The 23,588-nt window shown below is 36.9% G+C and overlaps 1 protein-coding gene across 5 annotated transcripts in view; it reads right to left on the reverse strand.

Annotated features, from left to right (window-relative positions):
- LOC107089558 (PH and SEC7 domain-containing protein 1-like) overlaps positions 1 to 23,588 on the reverse strand; it is a 100,034-nt gene that overhangs the window by 12,324 nt on the left and 64,122 nt on the right. For all 5 annotated transcript variants that reach the window (XM_015382425.1, XM_015382426.1, XM_015382424.1 and 2 more), the window contains 2 exons: positions 17,525 to 17,568; positions 1,200 to 1,393 (listed from right to left, as the gene is read on the reverse strand). In XM_015382425.1, coding sequence (XP_015237911.1) covers positions 1,200 to 1,393; positions 17,525 to 17,568 — 238 coding nt within the window. The remainder of the gene's footprint in view (positions 1 to 1,199; positions 1,394 to 17,524; positions 17,569 to 23,588) is intronic.

Consider the following 23,588-nt stretch of genomic DNA (forward strand, 5'->3'; position numbering starts at 1 on the left):
CATCCATCCATCCATCCATCCATCCATCCATCCATCCATCCATCCATCCATCCATCCATCCATCCATCATGTTTTTTGACTGTGGGAGGAAGCCGGAGTACCCGGAGAGAACAAACACATTCATGGGGAGAACATGCAAACTCGATGCAGAGAGACCCCAGGCCCGCTGTTCTGACAGCTAAGCATACCCGGTCAGACCAGCATACGCATAGTCAATACCAGTTTATCCCATTAGTTTATATATTTAGTTTATCTCTTTAGTTTTGTACAAAAAATAAACTTCAAACTATCTCAACGGGCGTGTATCCCTTTAATCATGTACAAAAAACGATTTAATTACTTACTTTTTGGTGTTTTTTGAATCGTATGGCGATCTCTTTAAAAAAGAGTATATTTTAAAGACTATTTTTCCTGCAAAACTAAAGGGTTAAATGCAAATCTGACGTCCTGCCAATGCGTATTGACTATGGTTATGCTGGTCTGACGGGGTATGCTCATCTCACAGAACATGGGCATTGAACCCAGAACATTCTAGCTGCAAGGCTACATTGCTCCACCATGCAGTCCCCAGGGTTAGACAGTGTTAATATAAAAACACACTTTGTTGTATTTTATGATGATTTTTTGTGATATACCAACGCAAAGCCCTCCAGAGTTGTGAGGTAAAAGAAAGAGAAGCATTGCTTTCAGTTTTTTACTGATGAAAACCTGACGCTTGTTAGGAGAAATAATATTTTGCTTCCCTATATGAATATTTTTCCATTTCCATGCAACAAAAACCATCTCCACAACATGTTCCTTCCAACACCGTGTTCTTTTTATGGCTTTCCTCCATCATGGTTTATATATTTCCTTGCTTTTATAAAAGCTAATCTTAAGTATAAGAAGGATGTGTAACTGAAGTGTATGTAAATTCTTATTAATGATAACAAAATCCCTCTGCTTTACAATTATGCACAACTTAGTACCAGTAAAAAAACTTTGAAATGTGTGGTTTGTTACAAAATATAAGAAAGGTCTGGGGGTTTAATAAAGCTTTTTTTTATTTGCTGTGTGTACCCTCAACAGCATTTAAAATGGTATTTGAATAGTACTGGGTTATAGGTCTAAAGGGTTAAATAAAAGGTTAAATGTAACAGTAACATTTCAAGTGCTATAAGAAGCTTTTGTGGAGTAAATATAAATTCTTAGACTCATACTTCTCTTTCCGTCTGGGTCGGCATGGACCTTCCGGACCAAGAATCCGTTCTTGTACAGCAGCATTCCTGTTGGCTCCGTATGCTCTGACAGGGGTTTCCCACTGCTACCAACCCTCTTCATTGGCTTGGAGGCGTCGGAGTCTACTAGGCTGTCCCCCAGCTCTGAAAATGACTTCCGGAGCTCTTCCTCATCTCTATGGAGACAAAATAAAAAAAAACTGATTCCATGGTGATCAACACTTACGTGTTCTGTCTCATTAGCAATAAACACCTCATCATTCATCCCGTCCTTTCTGCCGTGCACTGTGTGCTTGTTACGGCAGGAAGGGCTCAGGACATGAGGTCCTGTGGAGATTTCACGAGTCAAATAATCACTCATTGCCTGTGTGTCAGTAGCTTTCCGAGGCATTTACTAAGGACCATCACTGAAGGGAAAGGACATACGGGGAGATTATCTTCAGAGCTTTACATGAGTGTCTTCCTCTCTTCTTTCAAACCAAGTCTTTGAGATTAAAATAGAAAAATGATGACACCATCCTCTTGTTCTGGCTTTAAGGTGGCAAATGGGCACATTTACCCAGAAGACCTTTTGCTCTCGGATACACTGACACATTGCTCTTCTTTTTTTTCCTCTACAACAGCAGCTAAATCTTCAAACTATCTGAGTTACTCTAGTTTATAACAAAGCATCTTTCATGCTCTCAAACAAACCCTAGCATGGTGATTTATGTGCTGAAACCAGACAGAATGACACATTTGAAGCCAGCTAATAATGCAAATCTTGATGAATACATTGTACATTTAATCTACATATTTGTATACTTCTTTATTTCATTTTGGTATAAAATAACATTTAATTATTGGCTTTTCCCACAGTGTTTTAGAGACAACTGACAATAAACTGATAACTGCCATTACAAACAATCGTGCATAAATGCAACTTAGATAGATGACCTTGCAAAGATATGCCAGCAGACCTCACTACTGTATCACAATCAGGGGAAAAGGAACCGGTGAAAAGAAAAACCACTGGGGCTTTATTCTATTATTAAAAGAGAAAAGTGGTATCAATGTTAAAATGGAAAAGAAACTGAATTTCAACATGGAGTGGGAAGGTAAGGGCTAAAAAATGGACACTTCTCCATAAACCCCTCCTTTTAGCTCAACTGAAGTTTGTACCTATGCACACAACTCAATTCTCCTGTATAGAAAGGAGGCTTTAAACCACATGAACACTCTAGCAGTCTTAAGCACGGTGGTGGAAGCATAATTAACAGTGATTTCAGGGGATGTTGCTGCTGCATGTAGAACAAATGCTTTCCAATGAGTGGGAAAGGGAAGAAGGCTAGATCTGGTCCAAAAGCTAGATTTGGGGCGTTCAAATAATGGAACCGTATTTATCAAGGTTGATTTTATTGAGGTTGAAAATCTCTTTTTCAGGAGAGACCTGGAGAAGTATGGATAAGGGGACCTTTTGTGGCCCCTGGAATAGTTTAGTGGGGCCATTGTCTAAAGTTCAATGATAAAAAAAGTTTTATACCTAATTATTATATTATTATTCTCATTTGAATGAAATAATAAATTGTATTACAAAAGGCTAGTTAATACAGTTTGTCCAAATACATCAAACATTTTGACAGAAAAAGTGACCAACATCCTGTTTTTGTTGTCATTTATGAACAAAATCAAATACAAACAATTAAAAACTAAAGAAAATGTTTGGATAAGTAATAGAGCTTAAATAATAAACACATTAAAACAGATCATTTTTCTATTTCATGCTTTAAAAACAGGGTTTTAAGTTGCAGGTTAAAAAAAATAGTCTGGAGAGGAAAATTATTTTAAAATCTGCAAAAAATATATTTTTTTGCTCAGGATTTTCTTTGTAGAATCAGGGCAAATCTAATCAGCATATGATCACGGGAGTTTTTGACCAGTCAGAGTGAAATACTGGTTACTCCCTCTATAAATATTGAATGTCTACCCTTAGGACTCAATTCTGGCTGCATTCTATACTTACAAGATCTGTTTAATATTTAATTACTGATTGTTTAGCTTTTATATATGACATATATGCCAATTCTGTTCCTATTTTCTAACATGTTTTTTTTTTTTTTTTTCTTGAATTTGGAACCATTTTATTAGCATGTAATAATAATCTGTACAACAATAATTTTAATTTGCTTAAAATGTTGTTTGTGGCTTTTATGAAATATGTACAAATATATTAAAAAGTTTCAGTCATAATTTTTGCCTCAAATCTTAATATAAAGGCAAATACACATGTATGTTTTGGGCAGTAGCAGAGGTTTGGTCATCACCCATCGCTCTGGCCATCCCACACAAACTGTGATAAATCTTTTAGTAGGCTACTTATGTACTCATAGAGCTACAGTTGAAGGTAAAAGCTACTATTTTCACAGTGCCTCACTCCTACTAAGGTCAATGTAAAGCTTTATAGAAAGTGGAAAAAAATACAGAAGATGCAAAAAAAACAATAGAATTAAATGTACTGCACCAATATAATGCATAATTTGTTTTTTTATAATGTTAGATAATAATGTTAGATTATAATCCAAGATTTTATTGGTTTTTGGTAGAGAAAAGCCCCCACAGCATCACAGATCCTTCACCATACATATATCATATAATTACTTTTGGAAGTATGCTAAAATAAACTGTATATTCATGCCAAATGGTCGCCTGCTTCAAAAGCACAAAATACCACAGAGAAAACATCTAACATCTTCTTTGTGCATAGTAGTACATCTTTTTGATTACCAGCTATGTCACTATGGTTCTGATATTTTGGACAGATGAAACTGGCACTCATGAAGACACCTCCACTTCCTGTATTGTTTAAAAAAACCCAACATTTTGCCTTTCAATGCTCTTGAAAGGCAAATGTTTTATGTTACAATTCTTGTAACATAAAACAACTCAATTGACTTCAGGTTTGGATCATCAAACAACTTTTACTAAAATATTGTGCTAGATAATTAAGCTTTTGACTTATTTGTCCTAAATACGTAGTCAGTAACTTATATTGGTTGCATCTATCATGGATTGTTGATAGAGATTATCTGTCTGAGCTGCTTCAGATTCAGCTATTTCCAGGCAGGATTTTAGCCTCACCTGTTTCGAATCACCCTCCTCAGCATATTTTTTTTTTTGCTTATATTATTCATTGCAGGTTCTCAGTGTTTGATCATCTTCATTTTCCTCAGTTCTCTGTCTCTGTCGTTTGGGATCTTGTCAATGTTTCCTGGGCCTCATGTATAAAATCTTTCCTGCACTTTAAAAAGCAATAGCCTCAATCAGCCATCATGGCATATTTCTATAATTTACTTATACTTAACATTTTCAGTTCTGAAACTTCAACTTTATTTCATTACTTTATGGCATTACAACTCAAGATTGTAAGCCAGTTCAAAGAAATTTAAATTAGGACAGGCCAACATTACTTTACATTCTGAGTTTTAAAAGAGAAACCAGATTCAAAATAAAGACAAGATTTTAGTCACACCTGAAAGGTGCTTCCTTCTCTAATGGTTACCTGTTAACTAAAGAAGGTGACCACCTGGTTACTGAAATACGACTTTATTAAATAAATCTTAAATAATGAAGCACCAAACCTTATGTTTCTCTGTGAGTCTAAGCTTTTATGATATACACCTAAACAGTAAAAATGAATCACATTTAGCCTCATGCAATACTGAAAAAGTTTTTGAAAAAAATTTTGGACTAGCCTCAGTGAAATGAAAACTGTAAGTTTTTTTGTTTGGATTGTGTCACTATGTCGCTACTTAGCATAAAGTCCATGTGTTTTTGCAAAGAGGCACATTCATTATAACTAAGAAGAAAAAAAGGTGGTGGATCAGCATATTAATTTCAAATAAGTCAGGTGTGATTATGCATCAGGTGGAAAAGGTGTAGACGACTTGCTGCAAAACACACCATTAGCAATAGTTTAGATCAGAGGTCTTCAACAGGGGGTCCATGACCCCTAGGGGGTCCACAGAGGTACTGCATGGGGGTCACGAAAGTTTTGGTTAATTAGACTTTTTTTATATTCCCCCCTGCAATTTTTTCCAGTAATTGAAATATCTTTAAATACACTTTATCATGAATTCAACACATTGTAGTAAACAGATAAATGGGGGCAGAAGATGTCTTTCAGGCATCAATGCACACATTCAGCGTCACCCAGGAACTCTTTCAAGCTGGGCATCATTTCATTCACAAAACCTGTCCCATCAACAAGGAATCAGAATCAGAAATACTTTAATAATCCCAGGGTGACATTACTTTCCTTACTTTACTCCATCTGTAATAGAGTGACTATAGGACCAGTATGATATAACAATTTCATACAATATATATAATTAGGGGGTCCCAGCTCCATCTCGCCATCAGTTTGGGGGTCCTTGGCCTGGAAAACGTTGAAGACCTCTGGTTTAGATGTTTCAGATGCTGAATGGAGGTGAGAACCATCTAACAAGATGGATTGCATTGGTGCGATGTGCTAACATGCCTGAGCTACTGTTTATAAAGCTAAATCACACTTTATTTCATTAAGAGTTTAAACACTAATATAATATTAATGCTCATGTGTTTTTTTTAATGCTGATTACATTTTGATTACCAAGTTATGACCAAAAGTCATTTAATAGGAATCTTCAGGTTTGCAATGAGAATTGACTTAAAAACATCCATACTTCTCTAAATGAGTTATAAGCTAATTCGATCACATTCCAAATTATTCAAGATAAATGATGGTTCATAAACATAAAATCCATGCAAAACTGTGATATAATTGCATCCTCCCATTGAGTATGGTTTTCAATGATGTGTTTTCCTTCTTTATTGTACATAGTAGCTTACTTTAGTTTAGTTTCACTACCTTAGTCAAGATTTTTAAACTGAAATATGTTTAACTAGGGGCTGTTTGACCATGATTTCATCTCCATTCACACTTTCATTTGTTGTTTTAACACACAGGCAGTCACATATAGTGTTCACAAACAATATATGACAGTCCAAATATTATCTGATTAAATAACATATTTACCACCCCTACTGGGGTGGGCAAATAAATATATTAAAGTTGCACAACAATCACAGATGCCAGTTCAAATAATCTTTAAAGTTTTCAACACTTTGAGTTCTTTTTAGAGGGGGCTGAGTGACAGGTTAGGTATTAAACATTCACCCTGAGTCATTCCAACCAGCAAAATGGGACAGCCTGATTTGTGTGTTGCACAGATGCAAAAAATGTCATGAAACTATGTTTCCTGCCACATAAAAAATTGATCATAAGCTAGATTAAAATACAAATCAAAGTGAGCATAAGATTTAAACATTTTCTCAATGATGGTGAGTTGTACTACAGATCTACACATAAATGTATCAGCCTGTGATCCATTCACACTGATTGGTGTAAACATTTAAATACCCTTCTGGCATGGTTGCTAGATGAATGCATTAGCTCTGCTGGAGGACATTAAAAGTTTCAGAATTAACCCATGATGACTGGTTTGTAAGCTGATCAAAGCTGCCTTGAGCTTTGCTCTGAGTTATTTGTTGAGCAGGATCCAGTACTGAAGAGACCAACCTGCCCAGACCAAGTCATACCGGTTCATCACAGGGGTTAAACAAAAGGAGGTCAGTGAGCATAAATCAAATGTAGATAAAAAGGAAAATGCTTTTGAGTATACACTTCGGGGTACATTTAAGATTTAGAATATGTTTATAATTCAAAGGCAAGATCAAATCCACCATATACTGTAGGCAAATTAGGCAACCACCAGGAGCCCAAAACCAGCAAAGGGTCAACGTGTGAGGGGTCCCTTACTAGATTTGGATTTATAAGAAAAATTGCTTACGGTTTTTGTGTGCACACATGGTTTAATAAATCCTGATATTTTGGAGTATGCTAATTGTGTCTTTTGGGCATATATTCACTGTTAGTAGAGATTATACAGAATTCTTTATAATTGAAAACCCAGGGGCTGGAAAAAGGAAGCTAAAATTCAAGTTGTCTAATAAAATAGTAAAACTGCCTTTTTTGATTTGTAATCTGCAGATTCTCTCAGTAAATAAAAAAAAGAAATTTTATATGTAAATGGTTCATATCAGAAGGCATATCCTTTAAACATAAATAAATGAAAAAGGCACAAAATGTATGACAAAATGTTAGGTTATTTGCCTTGAAAACTAGATGATCGTTCCTACTACATTTTCTTTTTAAATACTCTTAATAAAAATAGAAAATCCCACACTTTTCAAGATGACGTAGAAGCTAAGCATTTAATATTATGTCTCTCTTGGAGTTGCAAAAGGAACAATACCAATAAAACCTGAAAACTGTAGCCTAACAAAAATGTAATTCAAAAACACATATATTTTATATAAATACCAAACAGGTAATGTCTAGTTTTTGATCCTGCTGTTTAAGTTTTCTTTGATGCAATCTTACACATCTGTGAAAATTTTAATGTAGAAAAAATCTGAAATGCATGATACAACAGCAGTGATTGCCCCCTTCTCTTCTAAAGAATATTAAATAATAGACTCTGCATCAAACTGACCATATCAATTTTTTTTTTGCACCAACTTTTTCCCCCCACAATGTTTACTTTTGATCACTGCTCATAAGATGTGTACTGTACAAAATGACAATAAATATCTAAATCTTAAGGTTAAATCTAAATAATCTCCCAGAATGCCCTGTCTCTTTTATAGGGATTTGCATCATTAGCAGATCAAGCTGCTCTGTTCCCGTCCGGCAAGGAAACACGGCAGTTCCAGTTGTTACCTCACCAGGTGGCATTGCTGCAAAAGTTCAGCCCTAAAATAGAAAACAGCCCCCTTGAGAGCAAGCTATGAGTAACCAACAGTACATAACAGCAGTTAACCCCCATGCAGGACTCAGAGAGAGAGGCAGAGACAGAGCCAATGAGCATCTAGCCTGTTGCCTGGTAACTGCCGGCCTTTCCTGCATTGTCCGTCTCCACGCAGAAATAAAGTGGAGAGAGGATAAAGAAATGACAGCAGAGAACCAGAGACAGGGAGAAGAAAAATTAAATCCTTGGTATTTTCAGATGGCAGGACTTAAAAAATAAACAGGGCATAAAGGAACAACAAAATACATCAGATTAAACAGTTACTGAAAAATAAAAATCATCAGAATATGTAAAAAGACAGCAAGGATGTGTGAAAAAGAATGATAGAAAGCATTTAAATATAAATAACATTAAACGAAAATAATAATTGGAAATTAAAAAATATAGACTGTTTCATAATAAAAAAGAGAACAAGACAAAGAAGGGGCAAACAATAAAGAAGATGAATTCTTATAGAAAACAACACAAAGGAATAAAGAATCTGGAATGTATAAAATTTGAAAAAAGAAAAAAATAAAGGACAAAAAAAAATTAAGAGTTGATCATAGAATGAATGAATGCAAATAAAAATTTATGCAAAAATGCAAAATACCGGAAAGCATGCAGATGCGTTACAGGAAAGTGGTTTGAAGGAATTGCATTCTGGGTAATATGTGTCACTTTGGTTGCCATGGGAAACAATTTAGCTGTGTTTCACCTGTGATTCTGAGTCACTGGACCAAATGGCAGAAGCACTTAAAACAGTCAAGTGAAAGAGGACAGTAATTCATCCATACGCACGCATCAGCCTTTCTCCATTCACACTTAATTCACCTCAGTTAGAGAATACATCCTGCTTAACAAAAAGAGGATAAAAAAACCAGAGGATGTTCATTGTAAAATATTATACAGAGAAATCAGCTTTAAGAGCAAACTGTTTCATTTTTAAGAATAAAATGATTAATGGTATGGGATGGTTAGTGTTAGCAAGAAGTGTAAATAAAATGTAATTCGAAATTTGCTCAAAAATTAGATCAAAACATTCCTATGATATAGTAGCCCGCCCACAATGTATCAGTATGGAAAGGACGAGTAGAGCCCATTTTTAAAGGCGGGACAAACAAAGAAGGTGGAAACAGTTTGGGACCAATCAGATAACTACCAATAAAAATCTCAGTTTTTATGAAGAAAAGCTCTTCCACCAGCACATAATAAAGGGCAGCATTGAAACATCACTCCTTCTGGCCATAATCTGGAATGTTACGGTTACAGTGTTCATACATTATGGTCAGGATAATGTTATAAAGTGCCTTTGATTAGATGTCATAGAACATTGCATAGCAGACTGAGTTTCTGGTAAAGCACAGTATGATAAAGTAGAGCCCCTCCCACACCTATGGCCGTATACTGCAAGTTAAGAAGGTTTCTTCTTATAAGTTTCTGCGGTAAGAAAAAACACAGCAGCAAAATAACCACTTTATAATCCTTTAAAACACGCAAATAGTTTGCACTACCAGGTTGAATCTTTGTCACGATCAATCAGGATTACTCTAAAGGCAAAAGATGATCCAGCATATCACCGACGGGGTAAACTTAATTAATCAGCCAGTAAAGGAAGATAATACACTGCAAAAAATTGAAATCTACATACTGTAAGTCAATTTTTCTTAAAATAAGTGTCATTTTTCTTAAATGGAGGAGGAAAGTGAGACATTTTGCCAATGGAATGAGACAATTTACATTTAAAATAAGAAAGTACAATTGAATCGTCTTATTTCAAGCGCATGTTATCTAATTATCTTATTCTAAGAGTGAAAATACTCATTTGATTGACAAACTATCTCATTTACCTACTCAAATTTAGGGTAATACACTTAATTTAAGACATTTTTACTTATTTCTAGATCGTTTTTCCAGTGTACAGTCTTAATATGGTAGCAATAGGTTCAGATATTCTTTTCTGTCTCAAATAAAAGCAATTAAATCTTTTAAAGTTTTAGTATAAATATTGAGAAACTGTTCTGATGACTCCAAGTTATTATTCAGTGAAAACACTACTTACAACTCATGAGTGAGAATCATTAATTGAAAGAAAACGATTAGTACATTGTTGCACCTCTTCTGTCTTTTCTGACTGGATTTCATTGATAAAAAAGTATGCCATCATCAATGAGCTTCCAACAGATCAGCTTTGCCTCAAAAGTTAAAATATTTTTACTCAATGTTTGTATGGTGTGATATCTCTCCAAATTCAAAATCCTTGTTTCAGAACACAAAGATTTTCAGTCAATAAAGATGTCGCTTTTAATTTCCACCTTTATTTTCAAACTGGCATTGGGATCCTGTTTGCCTCATACAAAGAAGGAGTTTGCTGCTCAGTGGACAGATGCATCGTAATCTGTGGAAGTCATCATCATTCCTCTGATAGATGGACTAAGACAAGTTTCTAAAATATTAAAGCCCAACTGTGCAGTTCGTGTAGAAGAACAACCTGTCATCTGCCTGTACCTGACATGTGTGATCATATCACTATTGGCTGCTTGACCTCTTTAGACAGTCATCTCTGTATTGATGCAACCACAGCAAATGTAGTTTGCCATGTTCCCTCCTGTTCGGGCGGACAATAACGTCTTGGTAGCACTGCATTAATTTTATCCCAAATTTTAGATGATATATAGAACAGAGCTCTCTGAGGCGGTCAAGGCTTTGAGATCCTGTTTAACAAACCACTAGATTAAACATCTACTTTGGTTTCTCCCTGACGTTGCTAATGTTCCCCTAGGACTTCATGAAACATCTCACCAGTGATCTCTAACAAACCGCTGAGGCCTTCACAAAACCGCACAATTAATGCTTTTTACTATCTAGGCGACACCTTCAAGCATTTGATTGGACAAAAATGTTATCAAATGTTATTAGAATAAAGGGAAACTAAATACATTGGTATACTACAATTCACAAACTCCCCAAAATACATCTTGCCAGAGGCCAATATATGCATTAGCCTCGACTACAGATATGTTTCGAACCAACGAAGTGCAGTGACATGTGTGAAGTCAAGTGGAAGCGGCAGGCTGAACAAAAACAAACAGTGGACTCCGCTATTCAGTCTGTTTTACCTGGAATACCCTCCTTTTCTTTTTTTTTTTACCAAATGAGCAAACGGTGCAATTTGTGCCTTTGTGGATCTCCTTTAGTTGCTCTCATGAATAATCAAGTGGTTAAGCTAAAAAGCTGGGCATCACTGCTGTTCAATTTAGAGACAATGAAGAAAAACTCCTCAGTGGCGATTAAAAGCTGGTATTTGGGAGCACAGAGTTGCAACTGTTCAACTCTACATAGAAAGGCATGCTTTCATCAAATTGTCGTAGATTAATTATACACCACATACAAATTGTACAGTAGCACCCATTCAAAGCTTCCCCACTTTCCTTGATGGGCCCTTGGCTGGTTCTTGGCTGGTCCTTTACAATTCCTTTTTAAACATCAATCTTTGACCTGAAATATTCTTTCTGTCATAATTTGTGGACAATAAAGGGGAACACCGTTTTTTTTACATTGGCCCCTTGATTTTACGTTATTACATCATGTTCTACTCACACATAGTGAGTTTTGGGTCATTTGGAGCTGTTTGGTTTTGTTATATCCAGGTAACGTCTTCCTATGGGCAACGACTTGAAGGCACAAACTAAACTGTTCATAATTTATTCTTTATGGTACGCCAGCATTCATAACATGTAGGCGAATCACTGTCCCCCAGACATCCGTGGTTATATTTTTTCATATTTTGTTTTTTTTTAAACCAAGCAGAGTGTGTATGACGTCATCCACGCGCACCGGCTACCATTCATTCATCCTGTCCGCTGAACTGCTGCTAGTTTTACTCACATGCCTGGAAGATGTCTAGTGCTACTACCACAGATGATCTCGCTTACGAAATGGAATTGAACGATTCAGATTAGCTAGACGAACGAATAGAAGGGGTAGAGCGTAGCGCCTGTGGCCCGGGCTGCCTTTCACAACTCCAGTCCGGCGTGCGGATGACGTCATACACCCTCCACTTTGTTTTTAAAAGATATTAATATAAAATATAACCGCGGATGTCTGGGGGACATTGATTCGCCTACATGTTATTAATGCTGGCGTACCATAAATGATAAATTATGAACAGTTTAGTTTGTGCCTTCAAGTCGTTTCCCATAGGAAGATGTTACTTTGATATAACCTAACCGAATATCTTCAGAACAGCTCAAAATGACAGGTCAGATCCTGTAATTCAGTGAAAGTGTGGAGTCAGAGTAAAAAATATGCTGCCCAGGAGAAGGCCAGTGGCTGGAACTTGGAGGGGATTTTGCTGGGAGCTACGGGGAAGTGGGCTGCTATTCAGCTAAACTTTCACTGGAAAAGGCAATTTTGAATGGCTGCTACTGTAAGTGAATATAAAACTCAAATATGTGTACTAGAGACTGACACGGGAGTGGATTTTCACTCCTGTCCCGTCCCACTCCCACAGAAAAAAATGGTGTCCCGTCCCGATCCCGGGCCAGAGTAGAAATCTAAATCCTGTCCCGTCCCACTCCTGGTGAAATTACTCCCGCTCCCATTCAGAATGACTCCCGCTCCTGCACCACTCCCATTCTTGTTTTTGAGCGCGGGTGAAAAACTCAGAGCGAAAGCACTGTTGGTTTTTGGGTCGTGTAGTTTTTTTGACTCGCATTATAGCGTAGACTTCAAGGAAAAAAACTACAAAATGGCGGTGCGAGTACTGGATTTTTTTTCTTTCTATTTTATTTTTTGGCATCGATCCTAGTTTTTTTAGTTACTATTGGTTTGCTCCCGCTCCCGTCTGCTCCCGTTAATGTTTAATCCTGTACCGTCCCAAACACGTGATCATTACTAAAACTGACTCCCATCCCACGGGAATCACACGGGAATCCCGTGACCCGTGAGATTCCCGAAAAAATGTCAGTCTCTAATGTGTACCTATGATACGTTCCTTTTTTGAACACTTTCCACAGGAGCCTTTCCAGATGAAAACCATGTAAAATTCCCATTAAACTACACGTATCAATCTGGTTTATGCCAGGTTAGAGCTACAGAAACCAGACCATAATATAAATAAATAAAAAGTTGAATAATTTTCCTTCAACTTCACAATTATTCACTACTCTACATAAAAAATGTGTAAAACAAACCATGCAGACATGGTGTGAAAGATGCAGATATTTTTGCGAGGCACCTTATTTTAACCCCGCTTCTTCTTCCATGTTCTCATACTCTTTAGTCAGAATTCTGCACCCAGCTGCATCTTGACTTGTTGCGTCTCAGTTTCAGAGCCCGCCTCCCCCCCGCCCTCCTCCCCCGCTCCTGAACAAGGAAACAAGCGCGTCTGCGCTGCATGTGTGCGCCAAGGAAGAACATGTGGGCGCATCCAGGCGCTCTGCTGACAGAGACCGCGTGTGTGCAGTTCCCTGTGTGGGTGTGAAATTATTTCGTTTGCACGAAGCTCATAACAAAAGAAATGCCAAAAACCCAACAACACCTGAATGGTAGACCTCAGATACAAATTGCGATCCTGTAAACTGAGTTGACGGTTTGTTTCTGCGCCTGACTATCACACCTCTGTCACACTTCGTGTTATTTAAGCTAGAAGCTGTGAGAATATCAACAAATAGATGCAATGGGGAACTATTTATACTGTAGAATTGAATTCACACAGCTCTGTATTTGGATTAGAACCACAAACAAACACTGAAAGGGGAACATATGTAGATAAGACTTAAGTTTTAGAATTAAATATACATAAAGATGTAAGCAGAAAGGCACAAAAAGCCTTTTCAGCTGACTGTGGGCTGCGTCTCTTTATCTGTGACGGATTGTGTCTGGAGGTGGGCTCTCCTTTCCTTATTACCTTTTGGGTGTCTTAAACTGACATCCATTTCATCCTCTTGTGGCTTCTTATGCAGCTGCAGATTTTAAATAGCAGGGAGGTTAAAACCGGAGTGATGGGGCTCTCCGTAGATCTCTGGCTGGATCTGCTCCTCTGACTACTTTTATCCCAAAGCTCCCAGAGCACTACTGCTGCTGAGGCTATTTTTGGGGTGGCAGTGGGAAGCTGTGATCACCGCTGTACGGGATGCAGGTAAACTGCTGTGTGAGATGAAGTTTTCTCATGAGCCGTTTGCCGTTTTGCTTCATTTCAAAGGCGCCGTCTGCAAACATGGGCGCTCATCATGTGCGCTTGTCATGCAGCTCATTGATCTGTTGCTGTGCGTGAGAACGCAGGGAGGAAAGAGCGATGCGGTTGCTATGGAGTTGTAGCTATGGTGCTGTAACTATGGCAACAAACCTTGGAAAGCTAGCGACTTAATTGGCATCTCCAAGGTGCTCTGATCTGTGGGGCTGAGATCAAGAATAGCAACAATTCATGCTCTAATGTATGCTTTACATGTCAGACAAGGAAGATATCACTATTGGATGCAAACAGGTTATTCAATACCACAGTTGTTACCCCTGTGTGTTTGTTTGTGTGAAACATATGTAACTAAATAAATCATGAGCAATGTTAGAATACATTTGCACTGCAAAAACTTGGAATATCATTTTAAAAAATGTATTTCAAATCTGGAATGGAAAGGATATTCATGTTTATTATCTAAAGTGTACATTTCCATTAATTTAGGTTATCCTGCCTACATCTAATGATGATCTAAAATTAAGTTAGTCAGAAAATACATAAATAATTACAAAAGGGTTTCAAAAACACAATTGCAGGGCAATATGTCCATCTGCTACTTTGGTTGGGGCTCCTCTTGAATGATTCGCTCATCAATGCAACGTGGCACAGAGGATCTCTGGTTCTATAATATAAATATAACATATGCGGCTTTAAGTGTGGCCTTGAGCTCATTTGAATTATTGGGACCTTCCTCCTGGGGAAGCTGTGGTTCAGAGTGAAGAGTGATTCTTTATTCCAGTTTCCCTTTAAGCAGATGTGAAAAAATGCCCTTGGGCAATGCACTTTAGGTCCTATACTGCTTATCAAGACTTTCAAAGTCTACTATAGAGATATACACTCACTGACTAATTTATTATGTACATCTTCCTAGTACCTGGTTGGATCCTCTTTGCCTTCAGAACTGCCATAACCCCAGGTGGCACAGATTCAACAAAGTACTGGAACCATTCCTCAAAGAGTTTCATCCATGTGGACATGCATTTGCCGCAGATTTTTCGGCTGCACATTCATGATGCGAATCTCCCATTCCGCCACATCCTAAAGGTGCTCTATAGGATTTATATCTGGCGACTGTCAACTATTTGAGTCTGAGAGAATTCTCTCTATGGACAGTACAGTATTTATGACATGAAGTGTTTTTCTGCTGGAAATAACCATCTAAGATCCTTAGATAGAAAACTTTGACTCAATTTGACTTGATGATCTGGTGAACTGTAAAGTGCCTTGAAAGGACATGTATTGTGAATCGGCGCTATACAAATAAACTAAATTGAATTGAATTAAGATTATAAGAGTATTTTGAGTTACTCTTGCCTTCCTACCAGCTCAAACCAGTCTGGGTATTCTCCTCCAGCCTCTGGCATCAACAAGGCATTTGTGTCCACAGAACAGCCACCCACTAAATATTTTCACTTTTTTGGACCATTCCCTTTAAACCATAGCGATGGATTTACGTGAAAATCCCAGCCACCATGCCACATTTAAAGTCACCTAAATCACTTTTCTTCCTCATTCTAATGCTCAGTTTGAACTTCAGCAGATCATATTGACCATTTCTTCATGCTTAAATGCATTGAGTTGCTGCCGTATATATATATATATAATGACCCCTTAGCATTTAGTGGTATTCATTACTGTAGGTGTTGTGTATGTCCAACCCAGAGAAAAGACACTTTCCTTGAAGCCACCTCTGCCCCATCTCATGATGTCACTGGTCCTTTCTGTAGGTTCATCCTTAGAAGGCTGCGCAGTATCTTAGATCATCTGTGGTCAAGTAACAGACTTTTATGACCTAGCCATTAGCAAACAAATTTATGGTTTCTATGACTGTAAAGTTTAGCTGTAAACCTGCCAGTTAGTGCCACCTTTGAGCTGAAATGACAGACTCTGCTATTTACTGTGAGGGTGCAGCACGGTCAAGGACGGTGTTTCTGGGCAGCCGGTTGACATTCTGTTTAAGTAGTAAGGTGATGCTCACTCCAGAAGGGACAGAAAATGATTTCTTTGTGGATGGTTTTGATAAAGGAATAGCATTATTACTACTACTAATAATAATTAAGCTTTATTGATCTGACATTGGAGAAATGTACCTCTGAGTTTAACTCATCCCCTTGGGGAGCAGCGTGGAGTTAAGGGTCTAGTCCGTGGGAGTGGGGCTCGAATTCAGCACCTCTGGATTCCAAGCTCTATGCTCTAAGCACTAGGCCACCACTCCCCTACTTTTTTTTGAAAGTAGATTTTAGATTGTATAGGCCCTTTCAACTTAGATTGCCAACCAATCTCTGTATAAATACCTCTGCAGCTCGGTGGAGGTGACTTTGTGTAAAAACATTTTTTGAGCCATTGCTATGAGTAGAAAAGCTCAATTCATTGATGTCTGGGTAGGATACTTTACACATTAAATTATTATGAATTCATTATTATAATTAATCTGCATTATTATTAATCACTAAAACAGCACAATGATAACATGAGCTTTCAAGCAAATGCTACATTTTGTTGGAAAATAAAATCAGGATCTATAGAAAGCTGACTGTGGTTTTCAGAGGGCACAGATTTTAAACACCAGTAGAGGACATAAATCCAGAAATCATGTTAATTTAAACTTCCAAAAGGAGTTCAAGCCACTTTGATTTACTTCCTGTCCACCATTTATTCAGGCTATGAGACCTAGAATTCCATATGAAATGCAAAATATAATTTAAATTGAAAAAGGTACTTTAGACTATGAAGCTAAAGTCCAGTTCTTTTTCTTCTTCTTTTCAAACGCTCAGTTTGAAAGCTTGTGTCATTTTTTCATGTGTGATCCTAAAGCTTTGACTAATGCAAGTTTTTCAACCACATTTTTTCCTTACAGTTAACTTTCTGCAACATTCACCACTTTTAACAGTCTGTAACTGTAGGAAAGACACTCTTTTACATAAATAGCCAAAATATTTGTATATTAAAAATCCTTCTTTTTTAATCAGTAATAATATGTATAGTTATTGTTCTTCTAGCCTTGAAACTGAATGTTGTGTTTTCATAACTGTGCAGCAAAATTAACAAATGAGAGCTTAAAAGAAGTTTATATAAAATCAGAATTTCGCATTTTAAACTGAAACACTGGAATGCACTAATTCTGCATTGATGTTCTGATTTATTGAGGTTAACCCGTTTCGGGGTGATGATGGTTTGCAACAAGTCATTTAAAAGTTACTCACACTGTCCACTGCAGCTTCTGATTCTTGATAGAGTTGTAGAGCGCCTGCAAGGGAAAAAATAAAAATCAATAAATCTTAAGAAAGATATAAGCAGAGATTTTAAATGGTAGTGGAGGGCAGATTCATTTTGATTGCCTGAGAAAGGTACACAATGAACAAGAGTGCTTTCCTCAATTAACTATTCTTATGCTGCTCAGCTTCTCCCAGTCGCATGAGCAGAGTTCACTCGCTCTGCCAAATGATCCATCAATTACCTAATGAGCCGAACATCAACATAGCTCTTAAACACAAGCAGGTCTTGGATGAAACAACCCCGCCAGTCATGATATTAATAATTTAGATTTTCATTAACCTCAACAGATCTAAATCTAGTTGCTGATTTCAAAGTTCTAACTGCTGGATTTCTTAGGTTTTATCAGAAGGATAACCAAAATATTCAACTCTGTTTTCGGATAGTAGTAACTATTCAAAGAGTTCCCCTGTCCTCCATGATGAGTAGTTTTTTTTGGAGTTTTCCTATAGACGTGCTGATGTTGCTTGTTTCTAAAGCTAATTCTGACAACCGATGCATAAGATGACTTGGTACAGCGGCCAACAGGTGCAAACATGCAGTAAACCACCAAAGAAGCTGCAAACACGCATATGATGCAAAGTCCAAAACAAGCATACACAAAAAAATAATGCAATAGGAAAATGGTTAACAAAAATGCTGCAATCACTAGAATAGAAGCAAAAACTTGCAATCAACAAACACATGCAAATAAAAAATGTAGTGACCACAAACAAAATGATGCTGGCAAAAACAGCAAGAAAATTATGCAAATAGCAAAAAGAGCTGCAAACTTTCCCTTAACAAAAAAACCCTGAAGTGCTCCAGATCACTAGAGGGAGTCGATCAAAGACCAAACCATATCAGACCAGAGTGTTACTTATATGACTATACATAACTATAGTGTTACTCTAAAATACTGTAAGGCTTGCTTGACAATGAAACGAAAGATAAACTTCTCCTTTCTTCATTTTTGCATTTCAAATCCTGTGATAATGCATAAATTCCTGTTTGTATGGAGGGTCTGGTCCAATATGGTTTGCTCTTTGTTCAGTGCCCTCTAACGGTCCTGAGCAATTCAATTTTGTAAAGCGAGTTAGCAGCTGTTTTTACTCTTTGCATAATTTTCTTTCTGTGATAGCAGGATTTTGTTTTTTCATTGCAGCATTTTGTTTTTGGTTGCAGCACTTTTTTCTTTGCATTGGTTTAGATAATTGCAGGTTTTTGCTTCTGTATTTAGAGATTGCAGATTTTTTTGTTTGCAGCATTTTTCTGTTGCTTTTGTTTTTTTTCTGTTGGTGTGTTTTACAGTTTGCATCATGCGTATTTTTGCAACTCTTTTCGACGTGTTGGCCACTGTAACTTATGGAGGACTTGAAGGAATGATCTAGTGTTGTGTTAGCATACAATTTAGCAAAGGAACTAATTTAAAACTGGATCTACTTTAGGAAGAGCCTGTTCTTGTACTTCACTGAATGTATGAAAAACACCATAGGTAGCACAGTCTGACTGACAAAAAAGATATTAAAAGCAATTTGTTTTAGAACTGAAAATGTGTTACACATTGGACATTTAACTAATAATGTTATCAGATTATGTATACAACATACTCACTAAGGAATCCTATTCCGTTTCTTTCACCTTTCATGACCAATGTCATCAACAACAAATAAGGTGAACCAACAGAGGTGGGAGGGTTACTGCTAGAGAGCTAAAATGAAAGCTACGCAGCTGGAATTTTCGTTTCAGTTTTCCCTGGATCTGTAGGGACATTCAGGGCATTTAGACAGTTTTCCTTCAACAGCTCAAATCGACATTGACTTTGTGTCAGCTAAATGTCATGTAACAAATTTGTTTTCACGGCCGATCTGCAGCGGAGAGATGAAGCGACACAGAACAGCAGGGAACCATCAGAGGTGTGGTGATTGTGATGGAGGTAGCTGATGGACGGATGTGACAGCCTGATGGATTTAGGAGACAGTTAGTGGCAGCTCATCTCCTCCTCGTTCAGTGAACTGACTGCTGGAAAGGGAATTTAATCCATGTTGGGTTTGGGAAGCACAGCTGCTGTTCCACCCTTTAGAGAATCATTTTTGTTGTATCGTGACTTTTAGTCAAATTAAACAGGATTTATAGCTGGGTTTTGGCTCCAAGCATTTGGCTTTGAAACTGGGCCTAATCAGAGATCCATCAGAAGAATAATGAATATTTATGTTCACCCAGGGTAGCTCATTACAGTCTCAGCTCCGTTTCATCCTCTTTTCTGTAAAATTGCAGCTCTGCAGCCTGCTTCATGCTCAGAACTGTCCCGCATTTCGCCTGACAGAAACAGGGAAGCACTTCCCAGGATTTCAGAAAACAAAACTGCTTCTGCAGCAACTGGGGATGGGCCTTAAAATATTAGTTTATGGTACTATCGTGATATCTTCATTCATTCTTCGACGTCTTTTGGCGGTAGCTTTGTAGCAGTGAATGCCCGCCACAGCAATCATAGCCCCACAATTACAAAGATTAGTCCAAAAAAACAAAAATACTCATTTAAAATAGGCTTCTTCATTACCAGTTACCTAAAAAAGTTTGCTTTATATAATTAAATATCCTATAATTACTGCATTTAATCGCATTCTTTGAATAGGAATATCATCGGGACAATATTATGACTGTGTCTTACATCTAAATGGAATAGGAAAACATGCATATTACAACAGTCGGAAACAGATTTATACATACCCTGCTTTTGAATTAAGGAAATATTATTTTCACTGCAAATGATACCAAAATAATGGCCCAAAAATAATTTTACTTTCAGGACAAGTGATCAAAAATTAAGGCAATCTCTGTGTGTGTCTGTAATCTCTAATCTGGCATTTCGTTAATTTCAGAGTAACGGCTTCTTCCTCTCTGAGTGGCTCTCCATCCCACAGATCTTTTACTTTGGTTTTAAGGGTTATTTGTGTTGGGAGCTGGAGAAGTTCCACCTTTCTCCAGCAGAGTCCGCCGTGGATCCTTCTGAGGGAGCCTCCTGCACAGCTGCAGCCCATCAAGATCATCAGAGGATCCACTACTTAAGCTGTCTTCAGACCTTGCCTCAACGCCGCAGTGTTGATCCAGTTGGTCAGTGCCTAAGCCTAGATCCTCAGTGTAACTTTGTGACTTTGAATCCAGCCTGGATTCTAACCGTTGTCTCTGTCTTCCAGGAAACCAGTGTCTCCTCTGTAAGCTCAGGAAGAGCTAACCTGCCGAGCCGACCCTCAGAGCCAAACCTGAAGAATCATAGAGAACCTCCATGCAGCTCTGGACTAAGAGCTGGAAAACCCAAAGCCAAAGTCTGTTCATTATAAGACGTGAGACGCTGAAGCAGCAAGCGGACTCTGCTGATGAACTCCTCTCCAGATCCAACAGTGACTCTCCCAAAGCTAACCTCAAGAACCCTCAAGGTACAATCAGTAATCTTCGGGAAATCAAGCTCCAGCTTGCAACGCTAACTGAACTGTCTCTCACGCAGACTCCGGTGAACCAGTGTCCAGGCCCGAACCAGAACCAGTACATTCTGTGTGCTTGTGCTAAAATAAACTTGTTGAACTTTTATCCCTGTGTCCGTCAGTGGTGTTCTGCATACTTGGGTCGCTATTAGTGAACCCATCATGACAATTTGCACATTTCACAAAGCACTTTCATGTAAAAGACGTTCTACTTTCTGCACAGTACAAAGGCAGCATAATCCCATGATGTCTTTGTTGAAAAGGAGAAAAAAATATTACCCCCTCAGCTAACCACACTTTTGGAGATCCACAAATATACTTCGGGTATCTGAGCTAATTTCTTCTGATTTACCAGTGATTCGTTCAATGGAAGCTGCCTGCTTGATGTGTTACTATAAAATTCATTCAGCGGTCTGTCTCCATTTAACTCAGAGGTTAAAAACTGATTTATCAAACGTTAAAAAGCATAATCATTTGGGATTTCCCAAATTGTTTAAAGGCATAGCAACATTTGAAATGACGTATATACATAGAGTCTGCATAGAGTCAGAGCTCCACGAGCGCATACTGCTCTAACATTAAACCTGCTCTTTATATTCTACCAGATATCAGTTACATCTGTGAGTTCAACACTATGGCTGAACATGTAATAATCATATTTAATCAGATTTTTTTTATTACAGCCATAGAAAAAAATATAATACTTTTTTCGTTGTGTTCACTGTATTACTCAGAAAACATCCCCTTAGAAAAAAAGAAATATTTTTTTCTATGATTATAGATAGTTCTTGATATAGATTTTAATTTATGCTCTAAGCAAAGAAAAAATGCAACAATATGTAAATAGTTGAATTAATGATCTAAACCTTACTGCTATTAGATAGAATTAACTGTAAAGAAACTGCCTGTTTTCTTTTGCACCTTCTAAATAATCAGCTTTAAATTTTTGACATAGCAGAGTGATGTATTATAACAAATGAGGAAGTTTAATCCTTAAAGTTTCATACTGGGTTCCTGTAAAGTATGTGACTATGTATTTGTTGTCAATCATTTTCCTAATGGTCGATTTTACATGTCATAGCTAGGATAAAATTGAAGGACATGTTATAATAAATAAATGTATACATTAATATTTAAATATATCATTACTAATATGCTATTAACTGCAAATAAAGGTTATTAGTTTAAATAACTAATCATTCTATGTTCAAATATAATTGTTTCTGTATTGTTTAATTTATTCTAAAGTTATTGTTTAATAAATTCTAAAGTGAACTTCACCTGAAAAATAAATCCTAGTTCGATTGACAACAACTTATGATTTACTGCAGCACAGAACAATGAAACCTTTGATAAAAAGTTAAACGTTATCGTATGAATATTTAAATATATTGAAATGTTGTATTTGGGACAAATTTTATTAGATAAATACTTTTCAGCTTATATATTTTAATTTGAAAGATACATTTACGTAATTATCTGATCTTTTATTTATTGAATCATTGCAGTTTTTAATCGTGACAAAAAAAAAACAACAGATATCTTCAAGGTGGTAAACTTATAAGCACCTAACTTTGTTACTAATTAAGTCTGAGATTATAAGGAAAAAGTTTGAAATGTTACTTTCACACACAATAACTCTCATTTTCAGGGTTGTCAAGAGGGACTTTGATGCTGATAGAAACCTCCATGATGGGAAATTCTTTTATAACTGAATTTTTGAGGTTGCAGGTGTTCATGATGTAAAACTCTCCTTCGCAATTTCTATTTATTTCATAGATGCAGTTTTCTATATTTTCCTCCATGTTATGTTATAGCTTTGATTACAGCAATACAAACATGGACACAGCTGATATTATCTGTTGAAATATTCCCAAAAATTATCTTTAAGTCTGTCACAAGCAAAGAAAAAGTAAAATCATATTACAGTAAATCCTGACAGTTCAGCGATAAAGCAGTGGAGAGATTCAGTAAAAGGTGAAATATGACTAAGGAGGAATTCACTGCTTTAGAAGCTCTCTGAGACCAGAATGGATCAACGTCATTTTTTCCAAATTGCCTGATCAGCATCATCAAACGACAGACATAAATGGTAGTCTTCCGTCGTTTGGTATAACTGTTCAGTGCTGCATTCAAACAGCCAACCTAAAGCTAGCTTTATTTACATTTTACAGATACATCCTAATCCATTCAAATATTGATAAAAGCGTTAAATGTATCAATATTTCCATTGCTAAATTTCAGAAATTCATATAGTGACATATTGCTGGTAATTTGTTAAAAATTGGACAGAAACTTTGCCCTCAGAAACTTTGAATACATGAGACCAAATCCAGACAGTGCTTTTTATCCTGTGACCAAGTTTTAGACTAATAGCTTAATAGTAATTAGCAGACAATCAGCAACACCCTCCAAATCAATTTGATTAAATTTAAATATACTTTTAACTTTTAATTTATTAATAAAAAGGATTTATTAATAAATGTAAGCCACAAAATGTTATTGTTAAATTCATATACCATTGAATTTACAC

The sequence above is a fragment of the Cyprinodon variegatus genome, unplaced genomic scaffold, assembly GCF_000732505.1.
Source record: "Cyprinodon variegatus isolate N-32 unplaced genomic scaffold, C_variegatus-1.0 Scaffold256, whole genome shotgun sequence".
Classification (NCBI taxonomy): domain Eukaryota; kingdom Metazoa; phylum Chordata; class Actinopteri; order Cyprinodontiformes; family Cyprinodontidae; genus Cyprinodon; species Cyprinodon variegatus.